Raw genomic sequence first — 25,932 nt, 5'->3', positions numbered from 1 at the left:
CAGGCCAGAACGGTCCTCATGCGCAGCTTGGAAGGTGACCATGGTTTCATTTGTTCCCTCTTTTGCCACCAAACCTTGTTCTTTTAGTTTTTTCCTTCCTTCTTCTGTTTTTCGAACCCAGCCCTCCAGCTCTGACCCGCCGGAGCCAGGCAGAGAGCTGAGACCGGCCACGGCGCCCGGAGAAGCTGCTTGCCATCCGCTCCCCTGCCCCTGGGAAGGGGTCTGTGCTCCCACAGTTCAGCACAACCCCAGAAAAGCCTCAGAGTTTGGTTGCCAGGAAAAAAAAAAAAGAAATAAAAATGATGAGTCCCTCAAGAGTGCACCGCTGTGAACAGCAGAATTAACAACAACATTAAATCACATCTCGTGCATTATGCAGAAGGGTTTACGGTGTGACGCACGTCTGTGAAATGTATGTCTCAAATTTCCTGACTCTGAGAGGTGGCCCCAAGGTGTGTTCCTGCAGCTGCTTTGATAACAGTCTCCCTTTCACAGAGGACGATCGTGGAATCCCAGCTCCAGCATGGTGTGGCCTGGTCACCCCGCCTTGTATCGAAGCCCACTTTCCCCATCATTTCCGCAGCAGACGAAAGCAACCATGGTGGTAATGTGTTGCGAGCGCGCGTGGTGCGTTTCAGCATAAAACAATGAAACATGATGTGGAAACGAGGACTCCAGGGCGTCCCTGGTGACAAGACACATGCCATAAATTGTTCAAACATTCACTTTTGCAGAAATGACAGAGATTTTAAGTGACTCCAGAGATTGCGCCGGCTGCCCAGAACTTGGAGCTGATATCCACGATGAATTATTGAATCCGGCCAGAACATAAAAGCCGGTGGCAAAGCAAGTGGTCGGTCTGCCCTGAAGAAAGCCAGGCTGCCATCACCAGGGGGCCAGGAGCAGGGACCGGGCACCTCACTGCTGCTGCTGGCTCAGAGTCACAGCTGCATGGCTTGGGCCAGCCATTTTGGCCAGTGCAGGGAGTTCAAAGTCAGGGGGTTCAGCTTGGGGCTCTGTCCCCCCCACTGTGGGTGTGTGAGCGGGCTAAGTTCTCCGAGCTTTTTCTCGTTTGTGGAGTGCGGAAGGCTGTGTCCACTCTGCAATCCCCTGAATGCTCTTGAGTATCTGCTTTGCACCCGGCGGCACCGGTCTCATAGATACACAGAGGAGGAGGATGCACCGCCTGCCCCCAGGGGGCCTGCAGAATAGTTGGGGAGTAAATAAGCAAAGAAATGCACAAGTAAGTGCATTTAGAGTTGAAGCAGGGTGCACAGGACACAGGCACGTGCGGGGAGGGGACAGAGGAGAGAGTCCTGGGCCCCCACTGGCTTTCTCACTTGAGATATGCAGGCAGCTGATGGCGGCAGCCTTCCCTGACCTGGAGAGGGTGCGAGAGGAAGGGCAGTTTCCGCTGTTGGTTTGATAACAGGAAGTCTGCTGTTGTGTTGTAAGAACAACTGATCAGAAAGGGGGAAAAAATTCAATGACAAAATGTGTCGAAAGAGAAGGTGAAAATCACTTGAAATTTTACTGCCCATAGATAACCACTGTTAATATTTCGAGGAATGGGCACTTTTATGTACTGCCAGTAGAGATATAAATTGGTCCGGTCACTTGGGAGAGCAATTTAGCAAGCTGGCCGAAGGTAAAGCTGATCCAGCAATTGTGTGTCTAGGTAAATAACCGAAGGGGTAGGTACAAGAGCATCCCTGCAGTGTTCTTGTCAGAGCAGATAATTAGATGCAGCCTGAGTCCCCATCAGTTGAAGAAATGGCACATAAAGGGGTTACATCCATGTGATTGAATAGTAAAAATGAACGAAGTGAACTGCAGGTCTCAGCATGGGTGGATCTCCAAATAGTACATTGAGAGGGGGAAAAATGGGATGCTTGGATGGCTCAGCAGTTGAGTGACTGCCTTTTGCTCTGGGCATGATCCCAAGGTCCCGGGATCGAGTCCTACATCAGGCTCCTGCAGGGAGCCTGCTTCTCCCTCTGCCTGTGTCTCTGCCTCTCTCTCTCTCATAAATAAATGTTTAAAAAAAGAGAGAGGGGAAAAGAAAAATCAGAGGGTGATAAATACCATGTGTTTTGGCTTGTGTAAAGTTCTAAAAGTCCTGCATCCTATACGTAGTTCATGAATTGTACAGTATCACGCTTTTTTAAAAAAGATTTTATTTATTCATGAGAGACACAGAGAGAGAGAGGCAAAGACACAGGCAGAGGGAGAATCAGGCTCCTCACAGGGAGCCAAATGCGGGACTCGATCCCTGGACCCTGGGATCATGACCTGAGCCAAAGGCAGATGCTCAATCACTGAGCCACCCAGGTGCCCCAGTATCACGCTTTTTTAAAAAAGATTTTATTTTTAAGTTATCTCTACACCCATCATTGGGCTCAAACTCATGACCCCCAAGATCGAGAGTCACATGCTCCACCAATTGAGCCAGCTGTGTTCCCCAGTATTATACTTTTTGAACAATATACATAGAAGACATATTCACATAAAAAGTGAATAGGTAAGAGACATACCATATTCTTCAGAGAGGAGAAGAACAAAAGGGTCTTTAATTATTTGTCATGTTTCATGTACGTAAGTGTTCTGTTTCCGGTCTGGCTGAATAGCACCTACAGGACTTGACCTTCCCTCAGACAGCATTATGAGCTCTGGACAAGATACAAAAGAGCAAAACTAAATTTAAAAAATCAGCAATGACTTGAAGGCAGTGAAGAATGAGCAAGGACAGATTCTGGAGGGAAGTCCACACTTGGAAAAGTGAATGGCGCAGGATGAGCTTCCATCATGTAGCTTTTCAGCTGAGCCAGGCTGATGTTGGCCCTTCTGTTAGAGTGGCTATATCCCTAGTAGAAATTGATAGTCTTTTTGGCTTGAAGAATGGAAGACAGAGTTTGGGACAAGCACAGTTGCTAGAAAGTGGGTAGGGAATTCCACAGGGGAGAAAGCCAGCTTGGGAGAGCCTAAATTCTGTGCATAAACTCTGCTCAAAGTTTTGCCCGATCCCCGAGCCATGCCTGCATGGTGGGGCACACATCAGCTATGGGCAGCAGACTCAACCTGAGGCTTGAGCTACCAGTAGATACGGTCTGCAGCTTGATTCCAGCAGAACCCAAAGCCTCTACAACATATTAACAATGTCCAGCATACAATGAAAAATGATATGAAGAACCAGGAAAACACAACCTACTCGAAAACAATCAGCGGACACCAACCTTAAAATGACAAAGGATGTTGGGGTGCTAGGGTGGCTCAGTTGGTGAAGCGTCTGCCTTCAGCTCAGGTCATGATCCCTGGGTCCTGGGATTGAGCCCTGTGTCAGGCTCCCTGCTCAGTAAGGAGTCTACTTGTCCCTTTCCCTCTGCCCCTTTCCCTGGCCCCCATCAGTGCTCTTTCACTCTCTCTTTCTCTCTCTGTCAAATAAATAAATAAAATTTAAAAAATAAAGAAATCAATGTAAAGGATGTTAAAGTAGCTATTATACACATCTTCAAGTATATAAGGGAAAATAGGCTTACATAAATGCAAAGATAGGAAATCTCAGTAAAAAGTAAGCATAGAAATCATAGGAAACAAAGGAGGAATTCTAGAAAACCAAATACAATATCTGAAATTACAGGGAGGGGGGAGAGAAAACCCCCCAAAGCAGAATAAAAACACTGGTTGTGTTTAATAGAAGAATGAAGATGACAGAAGCAAGTCAGTGACCTTGAAGGTAGCCTAATAGAAATGACCCAATCTCTAAAATAAAAAGCAAAATGGGAGCACCTGGCTGGCTCAATCTCTAGAGCATGTGACTCACAATCGGGATTGTGATTTTGAGCCCCACATTGCGTGTAGAGATTACTTAAATAAAAAAGTAAGAAATAGAGTAAAAAGATTGAAAAAAAAATGAACAGAGCCTCAAAGATCTGTGGGACACTATCAGAATATTTTACATACATGTAATTGGAGTTCTGGAGAAGAGAGAATAGGGCATACAAAACATTTAATGACTAAGGATATTTCCAGTTTGGTGAGGGACATAAATTGTCAGATTTAGTCATCTCAGTGGACCCGAAGCTGGATAAAATACAAAGAAAACTACACACAGGCACACTGTAATGGACCTTCTGAAAACCAAAGATAAAGAGGAAATCTTGAGAGCATCCAGAGAAAAATGACACGGAAAACCAGCAGTTGAGACTTGCTGACCTACAAGCTGAGACTATGAAGGCCAGAAGACAGTGGAACAATATCTTGTTTCAATACAATAAAGGAACAATAAATTGCCAAAGGAGGGGGAAAGGGTCAAAACCAGAATTCTCTACCAGCCAAAAATATTTAAGACTGCAGGTTAAATCAAAACTTTTTTTAGATAAAAGAAAACTAGGGAGCTTTTTTTTTTTTTAAGATTTTGAGAAAGAGCAAGAGCGTGAGCAAGAGAGAGAGCACAAGCTGGAGGAGTGGGAGAGGGAGAGAGAGAAGCAGACTCCCCACTGAGCAGGGAGCCTGATGCAGGGCTCGATCCCAGGACCCTGAGATCATGACCTGAGCCAAAGGCAGATGCTTGACTGACTGAGCCCCCCAGGTGCCCCTAAGGAGTTTATTTCATTGGCAGACCTGCACTACAGAAAAAATGCCAAAGGAAATTCTTCAAGGCAGTAAGAAGTGAGAACACTTTGAAACGTGAATATTTTGGAAATGATGAAGATCATTGGCAATGGTAACTAACTGGGCTGTATAAAGGAGTACTTTCCTCTCTTAATTTTTTTTTAATATTTTTTTTAAATTTATTTATGACAGTCACACACAGAGAGAGAGAGAGAGAGAGAGAGAGAGGCAGAGACACAGGCAGAGGGAGAAGCAGGCTCCATGCACCGGGAGCCTGACGTGGGATTTGATCCCGGGTCTCCAGGATCGCGCCCTGGGCCAAAGGCAGGCGCCAAACCTCTGCGCCACCCAGGGATCCCCTTCTCTTAATTTTAAAGAAATGAACAGGGCTGTTTAAGGCAAAAGTTATAAAATTGTCTTATTAGTTTTATAGGTAGATGTAATACATACAACAGCTTTATTTTTTTATTTTTATTTTTATTTTTATTTATTTTTTCATACAACAGCTTTAGTATTAGGTTCAACAGAGGAGGATGCATGGGGTCAGGGTTTCTACCTTTTAGGTTGAGTATGACAGGAGTCATCCCAAATAAACTAAAAAGATATGAATGAACATTATGATCCCTAGAACAACTACTAAAGAATGATACAAAAAGAGCTTTAAAAATAGATAAGTTGCAAGTGAATTCCAAAAAATATTTCAAAAATCCAAAATAAGGCAAGAAAGTTTATGTGAAAAGAAAAAAACAAAACAAAACAGGACAAACAGACAAAAAATAAATAAAGTGGTAAATCTAAATCCAACCATGTCAATGATTATCTTCTAATGTTAATGTACTAAACTTTACAAGTAAGAGGCAAAACATATATTGTCAAAATGGATATGAAAGCAAGACATAACTGTGTGCACTTTATTGAGATGGGTTGAAAACGAACAGAAGCAGAAGCAAAGAAGTATACTATACCCACAGTGAGCATCAAAATTCCAGGGAATCTATATGAATAATATACAAAATAGACTTAATTCTTTCCAGGAACTTAAGTTGGTTTACTTTTTTTTTTAAAGATTTTATTTATTTATTCATGAAAGACACAGAAAGAGAGAGAGAGAGAGGCACAGACAGAGGCAGAGGGAGAAGCAGGCTCCATGCAGGGAGCCCAATGTGGGACTCGATCCCAGGACCCTAGGGTCATGCCCTGGGCTAAAGGCATGGCTCAGTGCTAAACCGCTGAGCCACCCAGGGATTCCCCAACCTGGTTTACTTTTATTTTTCATTTTTTCAGGAAGTTTTAATTTCAACTCCAGTATAGTTAACATATGATATCATTTTAGTTTCAGGTGTACAATATAGTGACTCAACAATCTGTACATCATCCAGTGCCCATCATGATAAATGTATGCTTTAAATCCCCATCCCCGATTTCACCCAACCCCCTACCCACCTAAAACAGACTTCAAAAAGGTATTACTAGATCTAGATGACCTTTCTATAATGACAAAATGGTCATTTTATTTAGAAGACAGAGCTATCATAAATGGAAATGCATCTAATAATAGAACTTTAGGTACATGGAGGAAGAAAACCCACAACAGATTTAAGGGATAAACAGGCATTTCCATATTCATAGTTGGAGATTTTGGCACCCTATCTCAGCAACTGAAAAGCCAGGTCAACAAAAAGTTATAAAGTAATAGATAATCTGAATAATGCTACCTATCACCTTGACCTAAATGATACTTATACAGTACTACACCCAAGAACAGAATACACATTCCTCTCATATGCCCATGATATGATCGCCAATATAGACCAGAATCTGGAACATAAAATAAGTTCCAGAGACACCTGGGTGGCTCAGCGGTTTGGTGCCTGCTTTTGGCGTGGTACCTGGAGTACCATCTCTCTCTCTCTCTCTCTCTCATGAATAAATAAGTAAAATCTTAAAAAATAAAATAAAATAAGTTCCAGTAAATTCCAAAGAATTGAAATCATGGGACTACTACAATGGGATCAAGTTAGTAATAAAAATAATATCTAGGGATCCCTGGGTGGCGCAGCGGTTTAGCGCCTGCCTTTGGCCCAGGGCGCGATCCTGGAGACCCGAGATCGAATCCCACGTCGGGCTCCCGGTGCATGGAGCCTGCTTCTCCCTCTGCCTGTGTCTCTGCCTCTCTCTCTCTCTCTCTCTCTCTCTGTGACTATCATAAATAAATAAGAACTAAAAAAAATTAAAAAAAAATAAAATAAAAATAATACCTAGAAAAAACCTAAATATGTGAAAATTTTGTTTAAAAGATAGAAAAAGGAGCCACACTTTGAAACAATTCGCGTGTCAAAGAAAAAAATCATAATGGAAGTAAGAAGATAATCTGAACTGAAGACTAATGCAAAATATCAACATTTGGGAAACAAAATAGTACTTGGAGGAAAATCTAAATACTTATAATAGAAAATAAAGAACAGTCTAGAATTAATAACTAATATTCTAACTTAAGAAAACCATACACACAAAAAAAAGAAAACCATACACACACACAGTATACAATACGCATACACACACACAATATACAATATACACTGTGTATATTGTATACTGTGTGTGTATTTGACCCCAACTTTAGTCACAGCTGATTGTCCAGGGGTGGGGTCCTTACCCTACTGAGCCAATCTGATATACATGTATATCAAAATAACCCAATCAATAGAAAGGATGAAATAATAACAGAAATAAAAAACAAGAAAGTAAAAAAATAGAGAAAATTAACAAAGCCAAAAAGTTAGCATGTTGAAAAGATAAATAAAAATTCAAGAACCCCTTGCTAGGCATATTAAAATAAATGAAACCCCAAATTAATGATGAAAGGCAATTATCACTTGGAGTCTGCAGCTAGTAATATAAGTAAAAATATTATGAGCAGTTTCATGCCAAAAATTCAATATAGATGAGATGACAGATTCCTTGAATAATTTAACTTAACTGAAACTGACAAAAAATGGAATATAGATCGAATGGCATTGTATATTAAATACATTGAAAAATTTTAATTACAAAAAAAATCTTCCCACAAATAAAACTCCTGGCCCAGATGTTTTCACTGGTGAATTCTAACAAATTTAAAGACGCTCTTTCAAAAAATAGAGTACTTTCCAACTTCTTTAATACCATAATTTGATGAAGACATTGCAAAGAAAAATATCTGTGGATCCATATCCCTCATAAACAAATACAAAAATACTTAGCAAATATTAGCATATCCAGTAAAACGATATGAAAGGATACTGCACAATGAGCAAGTAGAATTTACTTCAGGAATTCAAGGTTGGCTTAACATTTGAAGATTAATATAACTCAATATATTTACAGAATAAAGGAGAAAGGTCACATGGTTTTAAATAATGTTATAAGCACTTGACAGAATTTAATAATCATTTAGTATTTTTTGTTATTTAATAATAAATTTATCAGTGTTCAATTTGCCAACATATAGAATAACACCCAGTGCTCATCCCATCAAGTGCCCCCCTCAGTGCCCGCCACCCAGTCACCCCCACCACCCGCCCTCCTCCCCTTCCACCACCCCTAGTTCGTTTCCCAGAGTTAGGAGCCTCTCATGTTCTGTCTCCCTTTCTGATATTTCCCACTCATTTTTTTCTCCCTTCCCCTTCATTCCCTTTCACTATTTTTCATATTCCCCAAATGAATGAGACCATATAATGTTTGTCCTTCTCCGATTGACTTATTTCACTCAGCATAATACCCTCCAGTTCCATCCATGTCGAAGCAAATGGTGGGTATTTGTCATTTCTAATGGCTGAGGAATATTCCATTGTATACATAGACCACATCTTCTTTATCCATTCATCTTTCGATGGACACCAAGGCTCCTTCCACAGTTTGGCTATTGTGGACATTGCTGCTAGAAACATCGGGGTGCAGGTGTCCCGGCATTTCACTGCATCTGTATCTTTGGGGTAAATCCCCAGCAGTGCAATTGCCGGGTCGTAGGGCAGATCTATTTTTAACTCTTTGAGGAACCCCCACACAGTTTTCCAGAGTGGCTGCACCAGTTCACATTCCCACCAACAGTGCAGGAGGGTTCCCCTTTCTCCACATCCTCTCCAACATTTGTGGTTTCCTGCCTTGTTAATTTTCCCCATTCTCACTGCTGTTAGGTGGGATCTCATTGTGGTTTTGATTTGTATTTCCCTGATGGCAAGTGATGCGGAGCATTTCCTCGTGTGCTTGTTGGCCATGTCTATGTCTTCCTCTGTGAGATTTCTATTCATGTCTTTTGCCCATTTCATGACTGGATTGTTTGTTTCTTTGCTGTTGAGTTAAATAAGTTCTTTATAGATCTTGGAAACTAGCCCTTTATCTGATAGGTCATTTGCAAATGTCTTCCTCCATTCTGTAGGTTGTCTTTGAGTTTTGTTGACTGTTTCTTTTGCTGTGCAAAAGCTTCTTATCTTGATGAAGTCCCAATAGTTCATTTTTGCTTTTGTTTCTTTTGCCTTCGTGGATGTATCTTGCAGGAAGTTACTGTGGCCAAGTTCAGAAAGGGCCTGTGTTCTCCTCTAGGATTTTGATGAAATCTTCTCATATTTAGATCTTTCATCCATTTTGAGTTTATCTTTGTGTATGGTGCAAGAGAGTGGTCTAGTTTCATTCTTCTGCATGTGGATGTCCAATTTCCCCAGCACCATTTATTGAAGAGACTGTCTTTTTTCCAGTGGATAGTCTTTCCTGCTTTGTCAAATACTAGTTGACCATAAAGTTGAGGGTCCACTTCTGGGTTCTCTATTCTGTTCCACTGATCTATGTGTCTGTTTTTGTGCCAGTGCCACACTGTCTTGATGACCACAGCTTTGTAGTACAACCTGAAATCTGGCATTGTGATGCCCCCAGATATGGTTTTCTTTTTTAATATTCCCCTGGCTATTCGGGGTCTTTTCTGATTCCACACAAATCTTAAAATAATTTGTTCCAACTCTCTGAAGAAAGTCCATGGTATTTTGATAGGGATTGCATTAAACATGTAAATTGCCCTGGGTAACATTGACATTTTCACAGTATTAATTCTTCTAATCCATGAGCATGGAATATTTTTCCATCTCTTTGTGTCTTCCTCAATTTCTTTCAGAAGTGTTCTGTAATTTTTAGGGCATAGATTCTTTGCCTCTTTGGTTAGGTTTATTCCTAGGTATCTTATGCTTTTGGGTGCAATTATAAATGGGATTGACTCCTTAATTTCTCTTTCTTCAGGCTCATTGTTAGTGTATTAGAAATGCCACCGACTTCTGGGCATTGATTTTGTATCCTGCCACGTTGCCAAATTGCTGCATGAGTTCTAAAAAGAATTCTCGGGCAGCCCCAGTGGCGCAGCAGTTTAGCGCTGCCTGCAGCCCGGGGTGTGATCCTGGAGACCCGGGATCGAGTCCCACATCGGGCTTCCTGCATGGAGCCTGCTTCTCCCTCTGCCTGTGTCTCTACCTCTCTCTTGCTCTCTCTGAATGAATAAATAAATAAATCTTTAAAAAAAATAAAAAGAATTCTCTATTTTAGGAATGGTGCAGAGGGAGAGAGAAACTGAGGCAGACTCCACACTGAGTGCAGAGCCCTACACAGGACTCGATCCTATGACTCTCAGACCACAACCTGAGCCTAGACTAAGAGCCAGATGCTTAGCTGACTGCACAATGGTGGAGGCATCTCTACCATTCATTTTTTTTAGAATGTAAGCACACACACACACAAAAAAAGCAAACTAAGAACAACTTTTATCTACTAAATAATCTACTTAATGGTCGAACTATTGACACTTGTTCTTTGAAATCAGAATCACAGGGTTTCTTAGTTTCACTGCTTTCATTCAAATGATATTTGAGGTCCTGGCTATTGGAATAAGGCAAGAAAAAATAATAGGCTCAAAGATTGGAAAGCAGAGGAAAACCGTCTCTACAGATGACATAATTGTTTATTTCGAAAGCCGAATGGGATCTACAAAACAGCTGCTGTGACTAATGGATTTAGCAAGGTTTCAGAATATAAGGTGTATCAGGGTTCCATCAGGGAAACAGAAACCACACAATAATTTGAAAAAGAAAAGTTTAGTATAAACATCAGTATAAGGACATCTGGGTGGCTTGGTGGTTGAGCATCTGCCTTCAGCCCAGGGCATGATCCTGGAGACCCCGGATCAAGTCCCACATCGGGCTCCCTGGCTGGGTGTTGGGGGTGGGTGTTGGGGCTCGCTGCGGGGAAGTGGCCAGTGGAAGCAACAGCCGCAGTCAGCACCCTCTGTGGCCTGGTGTGGGATCCTCCAGGGGTCCTGTACTGGGGAAAGGGACCCCATCCCACCCAGCAGGCAGGGGGTGAGGGCCACGTGAGCCACAGCTGCCTGAGGTTTGCTCTGTGGGTGGTCTCGCACTCTTCAGTCTCAGACTTCTCCCCAGGATGCGCATGGGTACCCCTGCGGGAGGCCCAGCCACATGCCAACATGTGGGGAGGTGAGGAAGGGCTGAGTTCCACGGGTGGGGAGGGGCTGGATTCCAGGGCTGGCCGGTGTGGTCAGTGGTTGGCTTGTGTTCCTCTGTCTGCCCCCTTGTACCAGGGCCTGGGGCGCCACTTGCCTCTATCTGTCCCCTTGGCCCCGTGCATGGTCACCTGCAGCCCCAGCCTGGCCAGGTGGCTAGGGCAGGAATGTGTGTGCACACAGGCTGGAAGGGTGGCCTCCAACTGTCTGCCTGTGCCCTGAGAGGTGACCAGGGGTCCAGCGGGCAGAGTAGCAGAGGTGCTGGGAGCATGGGCACAGAGCCCACAGAGCCCAGGCTGACGTCACCTGCTGGCTGCATGACCTTGGAGTGCCCCTGCGGGTCCCTGTGCTCAGTCCCCTGGGAGGGGCTGTGACAGGCCGGAGTGGGTCCGGGGAAGGAGGTGGGCAGGGCGAGGCAGGCGTGGAGCCAGCTATTTGGCGGGATGGCACCGTGGGGTCCACACTGTGGGCTGTGTGGGGGCAGGGGGGGCGGTGCTGAGGGCCCAGGCAGGGGCGGGGAACAGAAGCCAGAGGGAAGCAGCTTCCAGACAACCCAAGGACAGATCTCTTAGGGGCAAATCGTGTTCTCCAGAAAAGAGGTTGGGGTCCTACCCCCAGGCCCTGCGCACGGGACCTTATCTGGAAACAGGGTGCCCGACTTTAAATGAAATCATCAGGCCAGTGCGGTGTCCTTGCCCTCGGGAAGGAGGGGGGAGACATACACACGGGGGCAGCTACAGGACGGGGAGGCAGAGGACCCCACAGGCTGCTGGCAATCCGCAGGGACAGAAGACGAGAGGACACAGGGAGAGGGCCACCTGCCAGCCAGGCCTCGCCTGACGCCCCCGGAGGCTGGGAGGAGGCCTGCGACAGGTTCTGGCCCCCAGCCCCAGGGACACAGCCCAGCTGGCACCTTCCGCTGGCACAGAAGGCGTTTCTGTTGTTTACACCGTGTGGCCTGTGGTGCTTTGTCGTCACAGCTTCTAGAAACTCGGTGCCCCAGGGGGAGCCCTCTGGGAAGCGGTGACTCATGGTCACCGTAGCCTTGTGAGCCAAGAGCACCCAGGGGATGGCCATGCTGATGGCGGGTGCTGGGGACCACAGTGGCACGAGGCTGTGGTGGCACGTGGGTACGGGGTCCCCTCTGTGCTGGTGGTGGTGGCGGTGGTGCTGCTGCTACAGGAGGGACAACAGGTGTTCGTGTGCGTTGGGGGCCTTTCTGATGACTGAGCTGTCCCACGAGGGGCTTCCCCAGGAGGGAGGGAATTCTCATCACGTTTGGGAGCAGGGGCGGTGTGGGGGTGCGTCCAGGTTTGGAGGGAATTCCTGCCCTGTGTTGGGGTGCTGGACCCCCCTCTCCTGGCGCCGGCCTTTCTTGATGGGAGCAAGGCGGGCTGGCCTAGAATCCCGGCAGGATGGGAGGGCAAGGACATGGTGCAGCTGGATGCACCCCCTCTGCAGCCACGGGGGCCCTGGCAGCCCTGCCTCTTCCCTGGCCTCAACGATCCCATCCCCGCCCCCTGACCCTCCCTGGCCAAGTGGACCTGGCAGCTGGGCTGGGAGCCGGGGAGCCGGGGAGCCGAGGGAGCAGAGCCCCGAACCACGAGGCAGGCGGCCCCAAGGCTGGCAGCTCTGTCCCAAAAGGCTGCCTCGTTTATTCCAGGAGTATTTACTGGGCACCTGCTGATCGGTGCCAGGCGCTCTGCTAGATGCTGAGAATCAGGAGCGAAACTGCCCAAGTTCCTGCCTCTGTGGAGCAGACGAAACCAAACGGTGAATCACAAAAAGTTGCTGAGGTCTGAGGCCTCCAACAGGGAAGGAGAGGAAGTGTCAGGTCTAATGAGGGTGGCTGGGGACAGCGGCATCGACAGGGGCTTCTGGTAAAGTTCCCAAGCAAGCGGGGAAGTCTGAGAGACGGCGGGGCGTGCCTGGTGAGGACACAGCACGTGCAAAGGCCCTGTGGCAGGAGCATGCCGAGTGGGTTCCAGGTAGAACAGGGAGGCCGTGTGGCTGGAAGAGAGCTAGGGAAGTGGAGAGAGGCGGGAAGGGAAGCCAAAGGGGCTGAGAACACAGTGACTGTGGCCTTGGACACTTGCTGCTGAGCCAGGTGAGCGGTGCCGGCCGGGTTTTAGCAGAGGCACTGTCATGCTGGCCGCTGGGGTGGGGAGGAGCACGTGTTAAGGCCACGGCTGCGGTAGTTGAGGCCAGGTGGCCGCCCGAGACCACGGTGGTGCTGGCGATCCCCTCGGTAGCCGGGCAGGCTCAGCGTGCCCCCACCTGGATCTGCCACATGGGGTCACTACTGACCTTCCATCGGGCAGCTGCAGGGGGGCCGTTGGGGAGGGGCCGCCTGGGCGGAAAGGACCCCGAAAGGAGGAACAGGGAGGCTGAGGGGAGCTTGAGCCCCCGGGGCTGGGACCTGGCCGGAGGAGCTGGCCGTGGGCCGCGTGCGGGGCATCGCCGGGCTCTAGGCGCCCCCACCCCAAGTGCTGTGATTCTGGGCCAACCTGGAAGCAGCCCAGGACGGTCAGGGACCCCAGCCCCGCCCCTCCCGTGTCCCGGGGCTCCAGCGGGCTGGCCCCTAGCGTCAGATCCCCCCTTGGCCACACCCGCGTGTCCAGAGACGGGCTCCCCACCTGACGGGGCCGTGTGTAGGCCTCTGAAGCGCCTGGAGCCAGGATGCAGGGGGCCTGGCGCCCCAGTTTGGCTGCTGTCCTGAAAGGCCAAGGACTAAGCCCCAGGGTGGTTGCAGGGCCTCGTGTGCAAAAAAACAAAGAATAATAATAAAAAAAAAAGCAGGTGCTTGTCAAGCAGGAATGAGTGAGGGAGCAGTGTCCACAGCGCACAGCGCCCAGCCTGGTGGGTTTCTGCTGCTGGGGACCATCCACGGGCTGGCAGCAGGTGCACCTGCCACCTTGGGCTGGCGGGTGGGGGGGTGGGGGGGGTGAGAGGGTGGGAGCAGTGGAGGGCACCCCAGAGCTCTCTCCTCCCTCCCTCCCAGGGGAGGGGCGGGACCTCACCCCCCCAAGTCCCACCTCCCCACCCCGCGGACTCCCGGAGGCCCTCTCTGCTGAAGGCAAGGCAAGCCACGCGTCTTTGAAATCATCAATCGAGTTTAATACATCGTACAGAAGGGAACTACATTGGCATATTTAAGACAAACACTTTTTTTTTTTCCTATTCTCACTATCCACTGGACGGTCCTCCTTGGTCCCAAACACTAAAGTCTCAAGACACGTCGGCAGCTAGCCCTCCCGGGTCCAACCTTTCATAGCCTCCCCTTACATTTTTTTTTTTTTAATTTAATTGAGTCCATCCAAGAAAAACAAACCAACGAAAAGGAACCTGAAGACATTTACATCGCAAGCCACGCGGTAATGCATAATCGGCATCTAGAGTAACCAATATAGAAGACGTGTGTCTCACAGTTCACTTTGTTCATCAATAAAAGAATATAAAAATCTTGTTCAACCCAGTGGTAAGTGTATTAAAATAGATCTGTATCGTACAGCACAGTTTCTCCCGGAGTCGAGAAGATGACAGGAGGGACCATGGCAGTCTGCGGGATACTGGCCAACCTCCCTGCTCTGCACCTGTCTGCGTGCGTGCGCGTGCGTGCATGTGTCTGGGGCCGCGCATGCACACGCGCATGTGTGTTTAATGCAATTCGGCACCGTGTGATAGGCTGGGGTGGGAGCCCGGTGGCTTCCGGATGCTTGTCCTGTTGTGCTATGTCCCCTTGGGACTGGAGGAGCTGGTGGCACACATCCCACCCCGGGGACGCGGGAGCCCTTGTTACGATGATGCGTGTGCGCCCTCCGCTCTCACTCGCTCGAGGAGACCACAAGAGCAGGGACTCCCGAGTCTCCGAAGGCCAAACACCCCCCACCCCGAGGCCACAGCCCCCTCTCCCTCCCCGCCCTCGCCCCCCCCTTCTGAAAGAACCCTCTGGATCTCTCCAGTGTGGCAGGGCCCCCAGGAGGGGTTTTCGCATTCGTACCTTGCAGCAGAGGCTACTGGAAGCAGGAAAAGAAGTCGGCAAGCGTCCCCCCTCCCTCCCCTTCACATTAAATATCTTACAATAAAAACGCCATACAAAAATGTAAAGTTATTTTTTGGCATAGTGTCTGTACTGGCAAGAAAAGAGGAATGGAATACTTTAGCGGCTCTTCGAAAGGAGAAAAGAAAAGGCTTCGGTCGTTAAGTTGAAGGATTCAACCCCGAATAGAAAAACCTGCCAGACGCCTCCCCTGCAGGCCCGCAGCTCCATCCTGCCCCAAAAACTCCATGAGAAAAATACACCGGCGGCAAAGCGAGTCCAGAATGTGAGCCAAGGGAAGGAGGCGCGCGGTGCGGGCGCTCCGAGGACTCGGGGGCGGGGGGCACGCGGAGGCCCTGGCAGGTGGATGCTGGGTCCCTCCCCTGAGGGACCCGCCTCGCAGTTTCTTTCAAGTTCAACAGCTGTGACTCTTAATGCTAATAATACTGACAGACGGGGCCCGTGTTGCGGGAAGGCGCTGGAGCGCCCCTGCCTCGAGCCCCAGGGCCCCCGGGCCCCCGGGCGGGAGGGGCGCCGAGTCCTACCTAGTTTGCTACCCACTGCTCGTCCCAACTACCCCTACTACTCAGCTAGGTCTTCGGGTTCCCGGCTCCCCTCCCAGCCTCCGCCCTGCTCTCTCCCAGGGGCAGCAGGGGGCCGAGGACACAGCTGTGTCTGGGAGCCAGAGGCCCGGGCAGCCCCCCAACAGCCGGGGGGCTGACTGTGTGCCCGTCCGTCACATGCCCACCTGGCTTCCTGGCGTCCCGTCCAGACGTGGAGGGCAGGACTCCATCCCCACCCGTCCTGGCTCTAGGACTTCCGCCCAGTTCCTTCTCCCTTTCCTCTGTCTCTCTCGGTCTGGTTTTATTTTTGTCTGAAATTCATAGTGTTTATGAATTAAGGCGGACAGAACCCTCAGGTCTGGTGAGCGGGGTCCCAGGAACCTTCCGTGGGTGTGAAGCTGGTCCCGCGGGGTCAGTTGTGCCCCTGGGGATGCTGGAGGGCAGAGTGCATGGCTGCTGCTGGGGGTTTGGTCCAGGGCCCGGCCAGCAGCGGGGCAGGGCTGGTGGTCGTCATGGTGACCTGGAGCATCTGCTCGCCCTGGATCAGTCTCAGGAGGGCCCGCAGGCGGTCCAAGGATGACTGGGTGCCCCTCTGCCGGGCCAGCAGGCTCGTCTTAAGCTCTAGGCATTTCTGTCGGGAGGAGACAGGGGCGGGGGGGGGGGGGTGTCTCAGAAACCCACTGTGCAGGCATCCTGGGGCTGCCACCCTCTCAGCCCCCTCTCCCAATGCCCCTCCCCTCTTTTGGGCAGAGGCCTGAGAGGAACCAGCCCGAGGGCCTTAACAAAAACCAGGCAGCCACAAAAAACGGAATTGCTGCCAGACACACAGAAGTTTGTTTCAGAAATTAGGCCTAGAAACAGAGGGCTTGGGCAGGAACGTGGAACATTCTTCCTCGTAGAAATCAGGCCTACAGGGACACCCAGGTGGCTCCGTGGGTGAGCGTCTACCTTCGGCTCGGCGTGAGCCTGTGGTCTCCGGATCGAGTCCTTCATCGGGCTCCCTGCATGGAGCCTGCTTCTCCCCTGCCTCTGCCTCTGTCTCTCTCTCTGTATCTCTCGTGAATAATAAATAAATTAAAAAAAAAAATCAGGCCTACAAATGGCAGGCCTGGGCAGGAGTGCAGAACATTCTTCCTCGTGGCTATGCTGCTACCTCACTGACCAGGTCATTCCTCCTCCAGCTGGAGGAAGCCGGGAGCCAGTTCTGGCTCACCCACAGCCGGGGGCCAGCTCTCCTGCCTGCCGTGCTCCTGTCTTTTGGTTGGCTTTGTACACATCGTGGCAGTGCATGTAAGTGGTCGGGACGGCGACCCACGCTGGAGTGCAGGCCACTTGCTGCTCAGGGAAATCACTTAACTCCCTGGGACTCCATCCCTACTCCGAGACGGGAATAATCACAGAGCCTTCTCTTGGGTTATTCAGAGGATTAAGTGAGATGGTATGTTTAAAGAGTTTCACTATAGCCCGGCATTGCCCTTACCATCACCATTACCACCACCCTCACCACCATCACCATCACCACCACCATCACCACCTCATCATGACCATCACCATCACCATCACCACTATCATCACACCATCATGACCATCATGGCCATCATCACTACCATCACCACCATCACCGATACCATCATCACCAACATCACCACCACCATCACCACTACTATCACACCATCATGACCATCAACACTGGCACCATCATTACCACCACTATCACCACCATCATCACACCATCATGATCATTACCACCAGCACCATCATCACCACCATCATCACCATCACCACCAACACTGCCACTAACATCATCACCATTACCATCAGCATTATAACCACCATCATCACACCATCATGATCACAACCACCATCACCATCACCACCAACACTGCCACTAACATCATCACCATTACCATCAGCATTATAACCACCATCATCACACCATCATGACCATCACCACTGGCATCATCATCACCACCACCACCACCACCATCATGACCAGCACCACCAGCACCATCATGACCATGACCATGACCATCACCACCACCACCACCACCATCACACCATCATGACCATCACCACCACCACAGGTACCACCACCACCACCACCACCACCACCACCACCACCACACTACAGAAGATAAATCATGTTCACTTTACACAAAAAGAAACTGCGTTTCAGAGACACGGCTTTGCCAAAGACGAAGAGCTAAGTAGGAGCAGAGCTAGGTGCTCAGTTGCTTGATAACTATTTCTTGAATAGATCACAGAGCTGCATTCTCCACCTCCTGACTCTCTGAGTGATGTTGGTGAGTCTGTCTTCTCCTGGGGCCTCAGTGACAGGACAGTGAAGCTCTGGATCTACATCTTGGGGCTCTGAGTGCCCCAGCCTCCTGCCCCCCACTCCCAGCGCACCTTCACGGCCGAGGCCAGGCGCCGGTCCCGCTCCTCCAGCTGCTGGTGCTCGCTCTGTAGTTCACTGCCTCTCTGTAGCAGCTTCTGCTTCTCCTCTTCCTTGACTGGCAAAGAGAAGGCCAGGTAAGCAAGCAAGGTAAGCAAAAAGGCTGGCCCGTGGGTGACTGGGAAAAGCAGAAAGAACCCGAGGTCTACGCCTCCAGGCCATCCTGGCCATGTCCTCCTGCAGAAGCCAGTGGCCCTGGCTGCATACACAAGGGACCGGAAATGACATTCTCCACAGCCCCTGCCCTGCACACAGGACCAGTCACGGGGTCCCTCTTTGCAGAGCTCTGGCTAGGTGCAGCTTCAGACAGGCCCAGAGTGAGTCCAGAGGACGGGGTTGGGGTTGGGAGAAGGGAGTAGGTGCTTCTCCACATCCCAAGGCTGTCTTACCCGTCTTGTGGGTGACGTACGAGTGCACAATGGCCAGCATCCCGGTCCAGGGCACACCATCGTCTTTCTTTAAGGCCTAGAGGGCGGATGGGGAGATGAACAAGCAGGCAGGCCAGAGCAACCCCAGGGGGAGGCCCAAGCTCTCTGAGCTCTAGGGTCCTCAACTGTGATGGGATGGGGCCACCCCTGCGTCGTGGGCTGCCTCACAGAGCTCCCTGAGGGCAGGAACCTGCTTCTACCCAGGACTCCCAAAAAAGTGCTGGTTGGAGGAGGGTCCATTCCTTCTTGACTGAGTGCATACATGAATGACCGCCTGTCTTCTTCCCTTGTCCTGGGGACCTGAGGGCAGCCCCAGGCACGCCAGGGCCAAACCGAGGGCCCAGGGAGGCCCCACCATCGTGCTAAAGTGGGGAAGGGAATCTTGTTCCATCTTCCCTCAAAGAGCTGTGACCCCCCGGGGCAGTCACAGTACAGGGGCTGGTGGCTCCCACAGGAGACTGTGACATACGGCCCACTGTACCCATCCTCTCCCTAGGTCCCCGGGATGCGAACCCACGAGAATCAGTGTTTTCTGAAATTAAGATGATTTCTCTATGATTTTTATGAGTAATACATATACATTATATAGTGAAACATCTTTCACCAAAAAAAAAAAAAAAAAAAAAAAAAAAAACACTGCTACTTCCCAAACTGAGTCTAACACTTGGAAGAATGTCCCCTGGTGTTTTTTATTCAACCTGCAGCTTTTCTTGGGGAGCCGACAATTAAACTATACAACCACTATAAAGCCTGGTGTTTTCATTTAAAAAAACAACTTAGTTCCATATAAAGAACAAATCCCAAAGAATCACAAAATCTTGGCCAAGATCGTTTTCAATGTCCACATATCGCACTCGGTACACACGCTGGAATTTATTTCGCGGTCTCCTAAGTGCTGCGAGGTAGCTGTATATGTTCCTGTACAAATAAGGGACGGGAGGCTTCTTCGTACACAGAGTTTTATCCGGATTTGGATTATTCGAGACTACATTCCCCAAAGCTAGATTCTGCGTTGACAAGGTACACAGGTTTCTAAGGCTCCTGATAAAATCCTACAACATGAAGAGCGTCTGCCTCCCTGCATCATCACCAGAAGGGAGGGTTACTGTTTTCTCAAACTGGCTCGGTTTTGTGTGTTGGCAGGGAGATGGAACACGTCAGGCATCACGGTTTTTGCGGTTTGCAATGTTAGTCCAGGTCTCCCCAGGGGGCCTTTGGGGTTCAGAGGTGGTCGGTGGGTCAGAGCTGTAGAGGGACGTCTGCTCAGTCACGGCCCGTGGGCCTCAGCTGGCTGTGTCTAGATGGCCACAAGGGGGGCGCTGCTGAAACCCTACAGTGCCCGGGCCAGCCCAGCAGACCATCCAGCCTCTGAAATGAGGTTTGGGCCGCCCCCCGAGCTGTGCCGGGGGTGGGGGGTCCCCTGGGGCAGGGAGAGAGTCAGGGTGCGGGGGGGAGAGCCCACTGCCTGGCAGCACAGCCTCCCCTACCTTCTGCTGGCACTTGGGGCACAGCCACACGCCCTTGGGCGCCGTCTTGAGGGGCGGGTCCAGGCAGCCCAGGTGGTATGCCCCCGGGCAGGTGCCGCAGGGCTGCAGGTCGGACCCTCGCTTGCACGCGGCGCAGTGCTCATCGTGGGTGATCTCACTCTGAAAGAGAAGGGAGGGCGGGAGGCGGGTCGGCAGGGCCGGGAGGGAGCGGGGGCCCCCCCGGGCAGCTGCCACCCCGACCTGCTCGTGCCCCACTGTTTCTCAGCAGCTCTGGGAGGGGGAGGGATGAACCCGGGAACCGGGGGGACGAGCAGCTGCCTGGCAGGTGGACTCAGGGGCACCACCTGGGCCATGTTCACCAGGGCCGGGGTGTGGCCCGGCTGAGACTGGGACACGGGGTGTGGGTGGTGGCCTAGGAAACAGGTCCTAGGAAACAGGTCCCCCGGGGCCCCCACGGGGCCACATCCCAGCGGAGCCCCCGGCCCGTGCCCCCAAAGCCTCCCTCCACACGCTCTTTAGGCGCACACGGCCTTGGGAGGCCCAGGGTCACGGTCCTCTCCCGTCCTCCTGACGGCACCTTGGTCTAACCGGGCATCTCCCAACACCCCAGTGGGTCACTGCGCTCCTCTGAAGCCACGGCTGCAATGTGGGCTAATGACACCTGCCCCCACAGGATGCTGGGAAGATGAACAGTGCAGGGTACACGAAGTACAATCCGTGAAGGATCCAGGCAAGGAGGAGCTGACTCTTTCCACAGGATAAAGGAACCTCAAATATCCCTTGTACGGTCACCCACCCCTTTGTTTGCTCAGTTCCTACTTGCACACCTGCAGGGACGGGGAGCTCACTACCTTTCCAGCCAGCCGGCTGCACTGTGGACAGCCCTGACTGGGAGACAGAAGAGCCTCTCATAACCCCTTGCCCCCCTAGCCTGCGAGGTCTGAGCAGTTTCCCACCACCCACGAGAACACCTTCTCCAGGTGCATGATGTCTGTCCTCTACCCGCGTGTCAGCAGCGTCCTCTGACGTCAGAGTGGTGAAGGGCCAGAGGGTTCCCATCCGGAATGACCCAGGCCACAAGGACAGTGGACCCCAAGCCACCCCTGGCGGAGGGGGCCGCAGCCCGAGATGAGGCCTAAGAGACCTGCGGTCACCTCCCATGTCAGTGCAAGAGCCCAGGGAGGGTGAGCCACTGGCCCAGGGTCGCTCAGAGAGCTGGGGGCAGGAGCACGACCAGCATCGGGCACTCCCGCCTCGAAGCCGATGACCCTCTGGGACTGGGGTCTGCGGAAGTGGGACTCTGCTCAAGGCATGTCCTGCGCCCGTGTGGCTTGGGTGGCTTGCATGCAGGTGGCCGGGGGCGAGCGTGGGGACCACCAAAACCGACCTGTGACACTACACGGCTCTGGTGGCAGAAAGCACAGTGTAACCGGAGTTTATGCCCAACCCCGGCTGCTGCTTGGGGGCCTGGCCATTATGGGCGTGCGGGGGCTAGAAGGTGCTTTTAGAATTAGATCCAAAACTTTTTTGAAAAATGAGGTCACGAGGCGCCTGGGGGCTCAGTCGGTGAAGCGTCTCCCTCCATCCAGCTCAGGGTCCTGGGGTCGAGCCCCATGTCGGGCTCCCTGCTCAGTACAGGGTCTGCTTCTCCCTCTGCCTCTGCCTCCCTCACCCCCACTTGCACGCTCTCTCTCACTTGCTCAAATAAATACACAAAATCCTAACAACTGAGGTCACGACCAGCCCGTGTCCTGGGAAGGAGGTGGTTGGCGTCGTATAGGATCCCAGAAATGCAATCCTGGGGGGTGAGACCCTGAGGATTACTAGGTCTGACCCTCACCAGGTGGGCAACAGGGCCTGAGACAGCCAGCTCCGCCTGGGCTCCCACAGCAGAGCTCGGCCGCCAGCGCCTCCTCCTGGGCCTTGGCTCCCGGGTCCCTGCGTCCCCAGGAGTGTGGAGAGAGCTCGTGCTTGACCCCGTGGGGATGCCCGGCCCTGCCTGGCAGGCTGCGCCACGGAGCCCGAAGGCCCTCTGCTCGCCCCGCCCCTGCCAGGAGCACCCGTACCTGCACCATGGAGAGCACACCCCGCCCCCCAGGTGTGCAGGGAGGGGGCACCTACCTTCCAGCAGGGGTCCTCATTGGCTAGCACGGGGAAGAAGGGCGGAGAACACGTTAGTGGGCGCTGGAGGAGCACCAACCAGGAGTGGAGGCCACGAGGCCCCGTGTGGCAGGGGTTCCCACCCGGGGCATGATGGGAGCATCACAGGCCCCGGGATACCTGGTCCTCACCGGGGCATCACAGGAGCATCACAGGCCCTCGGACACCCTGTTCTCACCAGGGGCATCATGGGAGCATCACAGGCCCTGGGACACCCTGTTCCCACCTGGGACATCACGGGAGCATCACAGGCTCCAGGACACCCTGTTCCCACCTGGGGCATCACGGGAGCATTACTGGCCCCGGGACATCCTGTTCCCACCCGGGGCATCACAGGAGCATCACAGGCTCCAGGACACTCTGTTCCCACCCGGGGCATCACGGGAGCATCACAGGCCCCGGGACACCCTGTTCTCACCAGGAGCAAGATGGGAGCATCATAGGCCCCCGGACACCCTGTTCTCACCAGGGGCATCATGGGAGGAGGGATCTCTGCCCTGGTCATGGCCAGGACCCACCGTGGCACGGCAGGGAGCTGCCCAGAGGGGGCATCATTCTAGGATTTCTCAGAGAAACTTCTTCTCGACTGTGGTTTTTGTTTGTTTTGTCTGTAACCCAGTTCCAGTAAGTGACGCCAAACCACTCAAAACAATGATGGCACAAAGCAAACGGTCTTCCTTGCCGTCACTGGGTCAGAGCTGTCCGTGGGTTACACCGCCCAATGGGAAGGACGGAAATGCTGGGCAGGTGACATCGTGCTGTCACGTTCAGCCCTCGTGTCGCTGTCCCAGCTCTGAGCCCCGGCTCTGACACCTGCCACACGGAGCATCCTCCCCAGAGGAGATGTCGGGGCAAAGGAGGCCGCGGGGGCTGGGAGGCACCGTCCCCCAGAGAGCAACTCCGTCCCACCGTGGCCGGGCCAGGCCAGCCGCACGCAGGCCGGGAGCAGAGGGCCACCCAGGCCGACCCTGCCCCGGGCCCCGGAGCAGCCCTGGCCGCAGAAGCCACGGCCCCGTGGCGCTTACCTCTCGCTGTGAGGAACAGGGGGGTGTTGAGATAGTTGGATGCCAGCCGTTTCCTCTGCAGGGGACCGGAAGCAAAACAAAGCCATGTCACGTGGAGCCCTCCTTGGCCACACGGCTCCTGCCCAAGGTGCCCCCGGGACAGGCCCCACCCAGGGGACGCAGGGTAGGGGGGCGGCGAGGAGTCAGCACCCAGCCTCCCCCGAGGGAGGCTTGGGATCCACCGCTGCCCCCTACCCCGTGGGTACATCCGCCTCCCTCAGGAAGGATGCGTCAGAGACCCCAGATCAGGTTTCTGGTACATTCTAAAAGGGGGCTTGAGGCACAGCCCAGCCTGTCAGACCACAGCTGGGCATGGCTGTGCTGGGGCGGAAAGACGGATGACTGACTACGCCCGCCTCTCTCGGGGCGGCCGGGCCGCTCTGGGGCCTATGTCGTGTCCAGGGTGAAGGGTCACGGCCGTGGGCGGACTCTGGACTCGTGCATCAGATCATCCGGGCCCGGCCCTGGGCTTCGGACCCCAGGGTGTGGCTCTGCGCCCAGAGCGCCGGGTGGTTTCAGCAGCGAGCACGCAGAGGGCACCAGGCCCTGTCGGTGACATTCTTACAGAAGGGCCACGGTGCTGGGGACACCCATCTCGGGGACCAGGCGCGCCCAGGAAACCGAGCAGGAAGGTCTCGGGTATTGGGATGGACACTTGGGACGTGTTCTCTGCTGGGGAAGCTATAAAGCAGAGGGAGGGGGCGGCTGGCATGGGGGGTGGGGGCTCCCCGAACCCGGGTGATCACCGCGCCAGGCGAGATCCCTCTGTCCCCGCAGAGTTCATGAGCCACGGACTCGGGACAATGGCGCAGAGTGGTCACCGCCAGGGAAGGTGAGGGCAGCAGCCCCCTGAGCCTCCTGCAGGCCCCTGGGGACACGGCTCGGCTGCAGAGAGCTGCCCCACGCATCGGACCTCACGGCCCTAAAAAGAAACTGCTTCCGTGCTGGGGGACGATTCTGGGGTTGCTCCCCAGCGTCTGTGACAGGCGCCAGGCCTGATCATTGGGGCGACGCTTCTGGAAGCTGGCCGCACCCCGCACGCGAGCCACGCTCCCCCCTGCAGCCTGAGTGGGGAACCCAAGGACGTGCGGGTCTCTCGTGTCCGTTCCCCGATGTTATTTGCCATCACGCCCTGAACTCCACTCCCCGGGGCAGGTGGGGCAGGTGGGGGGGCCAGCCCGGGGGAACCTCCCCGCCCGGGTGCAGACCCACGGGCCCCTCACGGGTGCAGACCCACGGGCCCCTCACCTCGGTCTCCAGGAGGCCGCTGTAGGCAGGATTGGCTGTGCTTCTTCTCTTCCGCTCTTGGCGTTTGCTCTGGATTTCTGGAAAGGCCCGGACACGGCAGTTACCGGTTCCACCCTGTCCGGGGAACCCCGAGCTCTTCCTCTGCGAGGCCCGGCTGTTCCTGTCCCCTCCTGCCCAGCATCCCCGCCCCTGAGCGGCCCCCGAATCGCTCACTCCGAGGCAGACAGAGGTGCTGGCTGCGGGCCGGAGGGTGGCGGGGACCCACTCTCGCCACGGGCTTCCCCGTGTGCCATCATCCCGCCTGGCCCGTCTCCCGTGGGCTGCTGGCTGGCTCCGCGCACCTGCGAGGACCAGGTACACCTGCCGCTAAGGTAGCCTCTAAGGAACGGTCCCCCCTCTGCCTTCTTTCAGCTTTGCCTGCCGGGTGGAACCTGTGACCGGTTTCCCTGGTGCAGCTGTTTTGACTTTTTTTCCTAACTTGTCTTCTGGACCTAATTTCTCCTTCCAGATCCTTGCCGCCTCGTTCGTGTTCCACGTAAGGCACCCCAGAGCCTCCGTGGAGGCAGACAGGGTCCGCATAAATAAATGTCGAGGGTTTCACAGGCGGGGGTAGAATTTTTACAAGGAGGATGATTTGTAAAAATCGTCATGACAGTCACGAGCGTATCAGCAGAGCTTTCTTGTCCTGGCGCTCATGGCAACGCTGCTAAGTTTCAAGGTGTCGTTCTCTCCTCGTGTGGCGGAAGAGGAGACCGAGGTTCAGGGTGGAGGGAGCTTGCCCGAGGTCACCCAGCTCTAAGAGCATGATGGGGACTCAATCGCAGACTTTCTGATGTGACTGGGAGGGCCCAAGCCTGAGTGGTTAGCAAGTGGCAGGGCTGGGCCGTCGCTCCAGCATCCCCCCCCCCCCCCCCCCCCCCCCCGCCTTCACTGTGCCCTGTGCCACAGGGGAGCAGGGGACCCCCGCGGTGCCTCCGCTGAGCCCAGGAAGTGCCATGGTGGGCTTGGTGCGGACAGCCACAAAGCCAGGGAGAGAGAGCAGGACGGCTTTCTTGGTGTTTTGCTGACAGCCTCTGGCATTTGGGACAGACGCCCCAGAAGGCGGATCACTCGTGGGCACTGCCCTCCCCCGGCCACCACCCCGTGGCCACCACCCCAAGCCTGCCACCGCGCGCGTCCTTACCTTCCAAGTGTTCCGTGGTGACCAGGCCTAGAGCTACCATGAAGGCGATTTTCTGAGGGAAGTAAACAGAGAAGTGTTAACACCGCTGTGCACGTTCATTCATTCATTCATCCATTCAGGCAAAAAGTGTTTGCTGAGCACCTACTCATGGGGCCGGCT

The 25,932-nt window shown here is 52.8% G+C and overlaps 1 protein-coding gene across 3 annotated transcripts in view; it reads right to left on the bottom strand.

Annotated features, from left to right (window-relative positions):
- Positions 1-15,243: 15,243 nt before the first annotated feature.
- Positions 15,244-25,932, bottom strand: part of PHF21B (PHD finger protein 21B) — an 82,971-nt gene continuing 72,282 nt past the window's right edge. For all 3 annotated transcript variants that reach the window (XM_038550251.1, XM_038550249.1, XM_038550250.1), the window contains 8 exons: positions 25,774-25,825; positions 24,591-24,667; positions 23,304-23,358; positions 22,240-22,262; positions 20,119-20,277; positions 18,593-18,668; positions 18,158-18,261; positions 15,244-16,379 (listed from right to left, as the gene is read on the bottom strand). In XM_038550251.1, the coding sequence (XP_038406179.1) occupies positions 16,161-16,379; positions 18,158-18,261; positions 18,593-18,668; positions 20,119-20,277; positions 22,240-22,262; positions 23,304-23,358; positions 24,591-24,667; positions 25,774-25,825 (765 nt within the window). In that variant the 3' untranslated portion in view covers positions 15,244-16,160. The remainder of the gene's footprint in view (positions 16,380-18,157; positions 18,262-18,592; positions 18,669-20,118; positions 20,278-22,239; positions 22,263-23,303; positions 23,359-24,590; positions 24,668-25,773; positions 25,826-25,932) is intronic.

This window comes from Canis lupus, chromosome 10 (genome assembly GCF_011100685.1).
Source record: "Canis lupus familiaris isolate Mischka breed German Shepherd chromosome 10, alternate assembly UU_Cfam_GSD_1.0, whole genome shotgun sequence".
Classification (NCBI taxonomy): Eukaryota; Metazoa; Chordata; class Mammalia; order Carnivora; family Canidae; genus Canis; species Canis lupus.
This window is presented reverse-complemented; position numbering and strand designations above follow the sequence as displayed.